The 11845-nt window shown below is 49.0% G+C and overlaps 1 protein-coding gene across 1 annotated transcript in view; it reads left to right on the forward strand.

Annotated features, from left to right (window-relative positions):
• LOC149332130 (uncharacterized) overlaps positions 1–10621 on the forward strand; it is a 75660-nt gene extending 65039 nt beyond the window's left edge. Inside the window, exon 3 of the mRNA XM_089557082.1 lies at positions 9986–10621. Within this exon, the coding sequence (XP_089413208.1) occupies positions 9986–10126 (141 nt within the window). The 3' untranslated portion in view covers positions 10127–10621. The remainder of the gene's footprint in view (positions 1–9985) is intronic.
• Positions 10622–11845: the final 1224 nt, after the last annotated feature.

Consider the following 11845-nt stretch of genomic DNA (forward strand, 5'->3'; position numbering starts at 1 on the left):
GCTTGCTCAAAACGAGGCTCAACAAGCGTTGAAAATCAGTGACGGCGTCAAGGGTACGCGACGGGCAGCGGCAAAAATAGTCACGCAGGCACCATGTCTACGTAAAAATTAATTCTCCGCTCCTCCCCAGTAAAAAATTTTCTGCCCGCGTTCCCAGTTAAGTATTATTAAGGAGAATATTTTTTACCTATTTGAGGACTTAAAAGCGTCGCAGTCCTGCTATCACGGAAATAGTTAGATAACGTGATCACATCAACGGAGCAGGACGCTGCTGATTGGTTTATGATTTGGTTTTATGGGGTTCAACGTCCCAAAGCGACTCAGGCTATGGGGGATGCCGTAGTGAAGGGCTCCGGAAATTGCGACCACCTGGGGTTCTTTAGCGTGCACTGACATCGCACAGCACACAGGCCTCTAGAATTTCGCCTCCATCGAAATTCAGCCGCCGCGGCCGGGATCGAACCCGCGTCATTCGGGCCAGCAGCTGAGCGCCGTAACCACTGAGCCACCGCGGCGGGGCAGGACGCTGCTGAGTACGCTCAGCATTTTGTGTGTAGTAAAATTTGTTCAAAGTGCTTACATTATACTGGTACTATAATTTGGAGAACACTATTGAGTACGCGCTGTATTTGGTCTGCACAGTAATATTTGTTCATTGTGTCTAGAATACATTGCCACTATAATTTGGCTACTACACTCTAATCCCAGTAACCCATAAAGCTACCTATATAGGAGTTACACACAATAAATGCGTCTAAAATAAGCGTTACAGGTCGAGTGTTCTTGATGTTTTGATTATTCTTGACCGATGCATAGGTTACAACGACTCAAGAGGTGCGTTTTATAAGTTACTGCTGAAGGAGCTGCCTTGTAACCCATAGAAAAAAATGCCCAAAACCAGTTTTTTTTTTTTTGGTTTTGTAACCGATAAAACGCACCTCTCAGATTACGGTAACCTATAATCGGCGCGGCGATCCCGTTGAAACGAAAAAAAAAAAATTGTTTCTTTTTCAAGGCCACTGCGTGCTTTTCCCGCCATGCGACGCCTCCCGACAAGACGGAAAGCGGGGAAGCCGGGTCGGCTGTTTTCTCGCTGCCGCCATCTTTTACCACTTGCATTTGCATTGCGGAGCCCGCGAAACGAGTATTCTTTTGTGCGCACCGCTGCAAAGCAAAAAGCGTGTTAGCATGTGCATCGTATATGCGGAATGAAGTAGAAGCTTATCCTGCGCGTCGTGTTATGGCACGTTTTAAATGATAATTCCAGCGACATAAGCTCGGTGCATGATTTTTAGCAAGGAAGCATAAAGTAGTTGTGTTATTCGAAGGTTAAATATCGTTCAATTAGGCCCTTTAACAAGGATTGGAAATGTTGGATTGGACTTCTTGCATGTTACGTCCATAGAATGCGGAGAGGATTGGATCTCAGCTTCTTAAAGAAAGGCCCGAGGTAGCGAAAAGATGCCAGCGGCACGGATGACATCAATTTCGACACCATGCGGGCATTGGAGCTGTCAAGCGCGGGGCTATACCGAGCAGGCACGCGCGCACTCAAGAGTCCACGTGACGGCGCAAGAGTTCGTTCTCACTTCTGTGCGTAGCCTCTTCGTGGGAGCTTCGCTACTCTGTCCGCCTTTCGCTTGCGGCAGCACGGTTGGCGCGGGCCGCGTGCGCAGCTCTCAGAGAGAGGAGGAGAAAGAGGAGGAGAATAACTGCGAAGGCGCTCGCCAAAGATGCGTCATCTTTGGCGATCAAAGTTTGGCCTATTGTGTACCGTGTAGACCCACTGCAGCCCCGTCCTTTACAGTGTAAGAATTTCTGGCGGTTCGGTCACAGTGCCAAATCTTGCAAGTCCGCAAGGCGCTGTCGCGTTTGTGGCGGTGATCATGCACACGATATTTGCACTTCTGAGTCGCTTAGCTGCTGTCTTTGCCACTCTGATCACACAGCTGACGACCCCACCTGCCCCAAGCGTGCCGATGAGCAGAACGTCTTGGACATTATTCAGCGTGGCAGGTGCTCGCGCGCTGATGCATACGCCCGCCTTGACAGACGGCAGTGCTCATACGTAAGTATTGCCCGCACGGCTACTGCTGATGTGGAGGCAGCCTTAACTAAGTCCGTTGTTGCTGCGGTGGAGAAGGCTGTTGCTGGCGTACTTGACCGCATGATCAGTACGTTCAGTGACGCCTTGTCCCAGGTCATTTCCGCGCAGGCTGCTCCATCGGCTTTAAGTAACCTCAACTCGTCTACCTGTCCTTCCTCCTCTGCCACTGCTGCTATTCAGCCCACCACCCCTTCTACCTCCACGTCCGTGGATGTAAATGACTCTGACCAAGTCCCCCTCTCTAACGCTTGTGAGTCAGATGTTGAAATGACTACTCCATCTCAGAAGCGTCGTGCTTCCTCTTCTCCATCGAAATCTGACCATCATCATGGTAAGACTAAGAAAAGTTCGCCTGGAATTTCAAAGAAAACAGATGTGTTGAAAGAGGCTGTTGCGGCTACGTTTTTAAAGCAATAATCATGGCGGGAATATCTGTTCTACAGTGGAATTGTCGCTCTATATCATCTTCTTTCCCCGATTTACAGCAGCTTATACTAAAACATAGTCCAGACATTATTTTAATACAGGAGTCGTGGCTCAATCCTAATCGCCCATTTGCAATGAAAAATTTCTCCGTTTTTAGAAATGATCGCCCAAACGTCAGGGGTGGGGGCTTACTAACATTGATTTCAACGAAACTGTATCATCGTGCTAAAGTGCCTCACAAAATTATGAGACCTGATTGTGAGATACTTGCAGTTGAAATCATTATTCCGCAGTGCGCCCCTGTTACGGTGGCAAATATCTACTTCCCCGCAGGAGTCCGTAGGACGGATGAGCTCGATGCGTTACTGCGCATCAGCAGACGAGTAGTTCTAACTGGGGACTTCAATTCTCATCATGTAATTTGGGGTTTCAGATCAGACTTTAGCGGGAAATTACTTTGGTCTTGGATGTCAGCAAACGGCGTGTGCTGTTACAAGAGTCGCGCCATAACTTACATGAGGGCTAATTCTCGATCAGCTATTGATTTAACGCTAGCAGTTAATGGTACAGCGGTATCTTCGTGGTGTACAGTTGACTGCGGTACGTCCAGTGACCACTCCCCAATCACTTTCACTATTGTGTGCAGTCCAGTCAGGGCGACTGGTTCGCCAAAAAAATTTATAAATACTACACTGTTCAAGAACCTCCTAGGTGAGGCCCTGTCGTCTGTTTCCCCCTCCGATAAATCTGACGGGGGCCCTCTGGTATTAAATTCAGTGTTAGACGCCTCTCGGCGAGCAGTCTTTACAGTCCGGTCAGGCGTTGTAAATAAGACTCCTTCCAGTTTGTGGAATGACGACTGCGAAAAAGCCTATCGTCGAAGGAAAGCTGCATGGAAGAGTATAACGCACAACCAGTGCCCAAAGAACTGGATAAATTACAAATTCTTCGCAGCCTCTTTTAAAAGAACAATATCTAAGGCTAAGGATGAGTACAATGCCAGCCTGAACACCTATCTGTCTAATCCTGTCAACCGGAAGTCTCTTTATAGATTCATGGAACGTACTCATGTGCTGCCTTCTTCTCACATCTCTCAGTCCACAGTATTGCCACCTCGGGACGAAAAAGATATACTAGAGTCCATAGCTCAAGGCCTTGCTGTGCGTTTTCGAGCTCGCACTACCTTTCCATCAACACCGTTTCATTTGGGTGGAGACTTCACTAAGGTATCTGTATCGGATTTAGCGTCCGTAGTTAATTGCCTGCAATCTGCTGCCCCTGGGATTGACGGAGTAACCGTTGGCATGCTTAAAATCCTAATGCAAGATTTTGCCCCGTACCTCTTGCAGATTGTGAACTGGTCTTTGGAAAAAGCCTGGATTCCACAAAATTGGAAAACAGCGAAAATTATTTTACTGCTGAAAGAGCAGGGGAAGGGTTTTGATCTCGACAATATTCGGCCGATTGCTCTCACATCAAATTTGGTTAAGCTTGTGGAGCGGGTAGTCTTCAGCCGCCTCACGAGTCATATTCTGAGTCTTCAAGGTTTTAGCGAGGCTCAGATTGGCTTTCGCCGGGGGTGTTCGATTTGGACCGCGCACATAGACTTGGAGAGCCGTATTAAGGTTGCTATGAGGCAAAATGAGGTATCAGCTCTGGTTACTTTAGATATTGCAAAGGCTTACGACAGCGTTGAACACAGCATTTTGCTTCATAAACTGGCTAATGTACAACCTCCTTTGTACCTATTTGCGTGGATAGGAGAGTTCTTAAAGAATAGAGCGTTCTTTTGTTCTAAGGGTACGTTAACTTCTACAACATACGCCCAGTCTAGAGGTGTCCCACAAGGCTCCGTTCTTTCACCGTTATTGTTTAACATACTAATGCGTGATATCCCTATTCACACTGCCGTCAAAGTTTACGTGTATGCGGATGATATTGCTTTTTTCGCTTCTGCCAAAGACATCCATATCCTGTACCAATTACTGCAAGAGTATTTAAATGCTCTGGAAGTTTGGCTAGACAGCATAAAGTTAACTTTAAATGTGAACAAGTGTGCCGTCCTTGTTTTCCCACAAGCAACCCCTCTTTACATCTCTCTGTCGTATCACTCTATCCTCATCCCGCAAGTTGATTCAACAAAATACTTGGGTATAATATATGACCCGCATTTAGACTGGCGGCCACACATTAGAAGCATTGCGCTTAAGGGTGAGCGTGCCCTCGGCCGGTTGGTGAGGATCAGCAACAAAAAATTCAGTATGCGACGAGACACTCTACTACTTCTTTATAAGACCTATGTACGGCCAATCCTTGAATTCGGCTCCGTTCTCTTTTCTGGGTGCCCAAAGTACAAGCGTGAACCCCTGTTTGTTATGGAGCGACGCTCTCTGCGCCTTTGCTTAGGTCTGCCTAAATCAGTAGCTAATGCTGTGTTGTACTTGGAGGCGCGGATACCTGATCTCAATTCCCGGTTTGAGCTTATCACTGTGCGGACATTTTTAAGGTCTTTGGAGCCTGTTCCTGGATTGGCTAACCCTATATTTACAACGAACCCAACTCTCTTCTTTGGTACTCCCTGGCCTCGGTATAAGCTCCCTCAGGTGGTGTTCACTAACTCCCTGCTGTCAAATATTTCTGTATCAGTGAGATCTTTAGTACTGGTCAACCATAGGCGGGCTGACACGGCGGTCTTCTTTGACAACACCCTCCCAAGGAATGCTAAGAACCTGCCCGCCAATATGTTAAATGGGCTCATAGAGGAGTACCTAGACAATTTTCCTAACCATATTGCCGTCTATACAGATGCCTCCCAGCAAAATGAAAAGGCCGCTATTGGTATTTACTCAAGGGCTCTTGATTGGAGCTACTCATTTCGGGACCCTGACTATACCCCTATTTTTGTAGCTGAGTTTCTGGTCATTGAGTTGGCCTTAATAAGGATTCCCTGCAGTATCACTCGGGTTATTATACTCTCAGACAACCTTTCTGTTTTGGCAGCGCTCGAAACCTCGAGTGATACTCCTATGAGCCGTTCCCTTCAATTTTTTATTCCTCCACATGTTTCAGAAGTTCGCTTTCACTGGGTCCCTGGGCACTGTGGCATTGTTTCTAATGAGAGGGCTGATTTTTTAGCAAAGTCTGCCCTTGATGGTCCTATTGTCCCTTTCGTCCCAAATACTATTTACTTGACTCTAGCACGCTTTCAGCGATTCCAGCGTTTCCACACCTTGAGCCATGAGCCTCTCTTCGCTGCAGCGGATTTTCAACACCTGGCATTTCCTTGGAGTGTGCGGATGTGCAGTTCGAGGCAATGTGAGGTGTCCATGACCCTTTTGCGCTGCAGGATACCGCGGCTAAATCTTTATTTATGCCGATCGGGGCTTTCGATATCCAACCTTTGTGAGTATTGTGGCGAAATTGAGTCTATAGAACATTTTTTCCTCTCCTGCCGACGGCTCGCTGCTCTCCGTAGAATTTGCTTGGAGATCCCCCTCGCTCGGCTTGGGCTTCCTCTATCTATTCCGATTCTCTTATCCTTCGGGGCAAGCGCCAAGGGATATGCCCTGAAACCAGTGTTCGATTCTATTCACAATTATATAATTTCATCTGGTAGATTCCTCTGCTAGAATGTGAATTCACAACTTTTCTTTCTCCGTATTTTTTGTACTGTACAAATTCTAGCTCTGTGTCCCAAATTTTAGATTTAATTATACTCCATTCCCTGTACATGAGTGCGTTTGTATCCGCTATGCACCCTGGCCAATCCCCCGCCGTGGGTATGTGCCATTCAGCCCGAGGACATCATCATCATCATCATCATGCGTCATCTCGTTTCGCGAGTGGACGGTGGGATAGAAGTCAAGATGGCGGCCAGCAGCACGGACGTGTTTGGCGGGCGGTGCAGTGAAGATAACTGCGAGTGCCCGCAGTGCACGGTTTTGCCGGAATCGAAACTGAAGTGCGAGTACTGCGTACACTGCCCGGCAGCGCACGGGAAGATGAACGAGATCGGTGAGTACCTTTACGTGGATTTTTACCTGGTGGTTATTTATGTTGTTGTAGCAAGCTTGTTTGCACATGAACAAAGGGGGAAATTGAGCGCCTTAGTAGAACTGTGTGTAGCGCATCTCTTGCTTTGCTTGCGTGCATTATTGTGCGCTAAGTGCGACTTCGTGAGTAATCCTTTCGGATGAAAGGCAGCTCAGCAGATCGACAGGGAACGCATGTGCAGGATTCCTGTTGTTCTATTTTCACACTTGGCATAGTGACTGCGCCGCCTTTGACTGCGAGTATCGTGTATGCTACGAATGGCGCAATGCTGCCAGCCCAATGTCGACTTAATTGAGCCTCATGTTTCGGTAGCAGAACCTTCTTCTGCAGGTGTCTTTATGATAGGCTGCACTATGGAGCACTAATTTGTGTTGGAGGAACAGTCGGTGAAGGAATATCCGATCCCGTAGGTAATGTAATGTCGGGCGAACACATGGCGCGAGGCGCCGTTACTATGCATTACTTGGTCCAGCGCTTTCCATTCATCATGCCGGCCGGCGTACAATGCGTGTTTCCAGTGTCTATTCGCTGGTTCGAAGTCGCCGCCGTGATTTCCATTGCCTCAAGGCGTGAGGGTGCGTCAACAGCCTTGCTAAAGTTTAGATTGCTGAATGAGATTTAAAGAAGAATTGTGCAATTGATGTGCACCTTGTGCTTCCAATCTCCTTTAAAAATCTGCATAACAGCAGAGATGAAGCAGTGAAACGAGTGTACGATAAATCATTCTCGCCTGTATGTCGCAACCATGACTCTTAGAGCACCATTAAACTGCTTCGTATGGGAGCCGGTAACTCTCTTCTGTGTTAAGTACCTCTTACTTTTTTAGAGCGCAGCTCTTTGGCGTCCGTTCCTGGGTTTCGCGTCGTCGTCGGCGTTGTCGTCGGCGTCGGCCTCGTAACCAGCTCCGCCCCCCTTTCATCCGCAGCTGGTGTTGACTCACTATCGGCGTCAGCGGCATCAGTCAGTCGCTGCTATCTCTTCCCTCCTCCCTTTATCGTGTTGTCCGCTTGCTGCGCGCGCTTCTGCCCCCATCGTTTGCCGCTGGGTGTACACGCCGCCCCCCTCCCCCCTCTTCCTGCGAGTCTCCGGTTGTCAAAGCGCCGGCTCGAACTTAATTCCTTTCTTCGCTCCTCCTCCAATGCAACCCCTGTGCGGTGGCAATCAGAGAGCCAGATCGGTGGCGGCGGATCTGTATATGTTGTGGGAATCCTGGCTTTCCGCCGTCGCCTTTGCGCGGCTGTGCCGGCCGCCCGCGTTGTTTCTCCTCTTTCCCTTGCTCCCGCCTCAGGCGGTGGAGAGGCGGCTGGGTGACTAATCACTGTCATTTAGCCACAGCTCCGCCCCGGCTCCCCAAGGGCCTTTGCCATTGGCGCCTTTTGGCGGGAATCCGGGACCCGTTTTGGCGGCCGCGCATCCCGCGACCGTCCGAGCGGGGCCCAGAGAGAGAGATCCCTCCGAGACAGCGTAAGGTGCGTACGTTACTGTTTGTCCGTGCCGGCCTTTGCCGTTCGGACCAGTGCTTACTCGAGCTCGCCCGCACGTGTCCTCTGACCTGCAGCGGCTCGAGCCTGTCCAGCGGGGTCCAGCGACCTCTGACAGGCGTACCTTGCGTTGAATGCCCACTCTCTCTCGCAACCGGCCCAACGGTCGACACGAGAGAGAGATCACAGCACTGCCGCGGGGACATTCTCCTGCAGCGGCGTGCTAGCGGTGCGCATTACTCGAGTCGCTTCGTGCGCGCAGCGGAGCCTTGCTCCTCGCGCGCCCCCGGGACGGGGTGACTATTGAGTGTGTGTGTATCAGCTGGAGGACGATGTGAATAAACGTCTCCTTTGTGAACTTGGAGGCCTATTTCTTTGCGGCGAATCGCTCTCCTCCCAGCGGAGGCTGAGTGCACTGCATCGGTGTCCCAGTGTGTGTGTGGTGACGGCTGATCGGGGCCCTTGGCTCGCGCGAAGCTCGAACCCGCGGTGGGTGGTGGCCTGTGTCCACTTAGAAACCCACAATGTGCACCGCCCGAGCCGAAATTGCCGCTGCCGTTCGCCCTGTGCGGTGGCAATCAGAGAGCCAGATCGGTGGCGGCGGATCTGTATATGTGCACCGCCCGAGCCGAAATTGCCGCTGCCGTTCGCCACTGCGAAATTATCTGCCAGTTCTTTCTGAGCCATGAGCGAGACGACCGATGGAAGTCCTCCGTCTGCTAAAAAAAAAAAATTCTGTGATAGCGCATACATGTGTTGCTCGATTTCTTTGCCTCAATCTATCGAAAAGGTGAAACAGCTTATTTGCTGCGCTCAAATTTCGCATTAGGAAGTAACGTAATTGTCGGTAATTTTTTTTTAGGCGGCACTGCCGGCAGGTGAAGTGCAAGTGACGGCGCCTCACATCTACACTTGCACGGACGGAACGTTTGTTTTTGCTGGCAGCCTAAACGAAGTCATCAGAGTCTGCTCAGGTGGCCTGCAGCGTGCATTAATTATTTGTCTTCTCATCTATTACGTGAAGAACTTGGAGTATCCCTCTTCTTTTTCACAAATTCATTTTCTGGTGCAAAAAATAGTGCTGCCGGGGGAAATTATTCCTAGGGGCCTTGTTTCAGCGCACCTGAGGAAGTTCCTGACTGTTTTGAATAAGATATTGTAAAGCTGTGGAGCTTGCCGCGAAGGTTTGTTAGTAATCTTTACAGAGCCAAAGTCTGGCCCGTTCTCACTATGTATATTATTTTCAAGCAGTGTGGTTCAATAAAACAAATTGTGCCTCATACCATTTATTCCTTTTTACATGTGCACAACAGCGGCTTAACATTGAAGCGCGCATTTTACTACTGCGCCGTACAGTTATCTTCAACTTGGACGGGTCGAAGACTTATTTGTTGAAACATTAACCCGCCATAGTGGTTCGAACCTCCATGGGACCTCGGCTACTGAGCCAGAGGTCTTATGTTCGAACCGAGCCGCGTTTCGGAGGAGAAACGCAAGGGCGGCAGTGTGCATGAATGCATAAATTGAAAGAAGAAAATGAGAGTTGACATGTAACCTGTGAAGTACTAAGATAGGATGAAGGTTGCGACGTAACTTGCAAATATTCACAGCTGACGGTAAGATTGAGGGTTACCGCTTAACCTTTAAATTTCTCAAAAATGAGAGCAGCGCTGAGGGTTACAGCGTAACCTGCATCCAGTTTATGGCCGACACCAAATTCAAAGGCACAGTGTAACTGGTAAAACGTATGCGGTACGCTGTAACTCTGAAAATTATCGGTGCACAAATTTGTGAAAGTGTGCACCTATATTAAGGGTTACCGGGATTAGAGTGTAAGATGTGTCGCCATAAAGGCTGCGACAGCAGTTCCAAGAATGTGGAGCTCTCGATCTAGAGTCGGCATATTTACTCTACGCAGGAGTACACTGGCTTCAGGACCCCTACCCCGCCTGCTGCCTGGATCCCGGACAACACGACTGCTGACTATGATCCTCAGTGGAACATGGTTGACGAAGAGAAAGTGGAAAACCTGCTGGAGCATCTGGCGTTGCTGGTCTGAAAGCCCTCGTGGCTGGACGGTTCCGGAGGCTATTCCCTACATCGCGGAAATTCCAAGCTGCACAGGATGCGTCGAAGAATTCACTGCACAGCTAACTGACAGGGAAGGTTTGTTTATGTTTACTGAGGACTACCTAACAAATGTCATGGGTATGAGCTTAGGGATGGCTCTCAAGGTATGCAATGTGGTGAGGTCACTGATAGAAAACCCGGCATAGGTTTCGCGACTAGTTTAACATCATCTGCATGAAGACATGACCACCGACCTTATGGAGCAGGACACCAGCAATACTTCATGTGTGACCCATGGAGACTGGGATGCAGCAGGACATCAGCATGCCTTCATGTCTAATCTCGGAGATTGGAGGGCTACAAAATTCTCACCATTTGCACTGTGTCAGCGTTGCGCCTTGAGTGAATGTGTCTCATGCAGCGTGTCAGCTCTCGCTCCACCATTTTCGCCAAAATGAACAGGTTTGTTTTGCATTTGTCTCCTTTCTGGCACTGCTAGTCGATATTGGCTAGAATACCCATTCCCAGAGCAACTGGAACTCAGTCACCAGCAGCCATATCTGATAACGAAGCAGTGTTGGGAATAACGCAGGGTTACTGGCAATGGGTGCTTGGTACTAGGTCGCTGGATACTGGGAGGTAAGTGCAGCATTTATGAAACATCGAGGTCTGTGCTCATTAAAGAGACAGTATATTAATTACTGACTGAAACACGTGTCATGAGATTATCGAGAAAAAAGTACCATGATGTAAGAGTGGAGCAGTGCCATATCGGAGGAAACAAAAATATATAATTTTAATTTGGCATTGAAAAACGCCTAAGAGCGATGAAGCCTTTCCATTATTGGTGTACCCACCACGTGACCGTATCTCCGAGATGTGCACTGTTTGGAGCGGTAACCACGGTCTTCTAGAACGTCAGTGTCCACACGACGGACCGGAGCACGGGAGAAAAGGTCACGTGAGTGATGTGCCGAGTGCGACAACACACCGAGGGAAGGAAAATTCTAGGAACTGCTGTCCTCTTCGCTCATCTCGCGCTGCCCTCTATTCGCGAGCAAACTCAGCGTAAGGGGGCACTGTGATGTCTGGCGGCTCACAACAACGTGACAGCCCGTTGAAAAGGGGTGTGAACGTGGACGTGATCATCGTCATCATAAATATATTGCTACACTGGGCAAGATGATGTATTTGCAAAGGTCCGTACGTGGTCTGTGGATGTGTCCATGCATATAACTGGTCGCTTTGAAAATGTATTGCTGTTCCTGGCTTGCGATGAAATTCGCGCTGGTTTGTGGAAAGCGGTCACGTTTTTGACGGTGAGCGCTTAATTCTGACGTGCTCTAGAATCCCCATGGGCACTGAAGCCGAAGTTGTGACATTATTAGCGTGACAGATCCGCATATGAGATAGCGGTCTAACTGAGAGATGCATTTACGGAGTCAACAGTAGAGTAACCAAGGTGTTCCAGCTGTGTCCCCAAGAGATGGAAGTACGTCAGGACGGTGTTCATTCATTCCCACAGATAAGGACCTCGGTGATTTTGCCATCAATGAGCATGAAAGCCAAGGCGCCGCGCTCGCCAGATGTTCTTTCACTCTTCGCGCTCTCTTATGTGCCGCGTTGTTGCCGCTAAATTTTTCGTTGCAATTAGCAGTAGAAAAAATTCTTCGAGTCGAATGCTAATTATGCTCTCAGTAGCGAATAT

This window comes from Amblyomma mixtum, chromosome 8 (genome assembly GCF_055824585.1).
Source record: "Amblyomma mixtum isolate Tamu chromosome 8, ASM5582458v1, whole genome shotgun sequence".
Lineage (NCBI taxonomy): Eukaryota > Metazoa > Arthropoda > Arachnida > Ixodida > Ixodidae > Amblyomma > Amblyomma mixtum.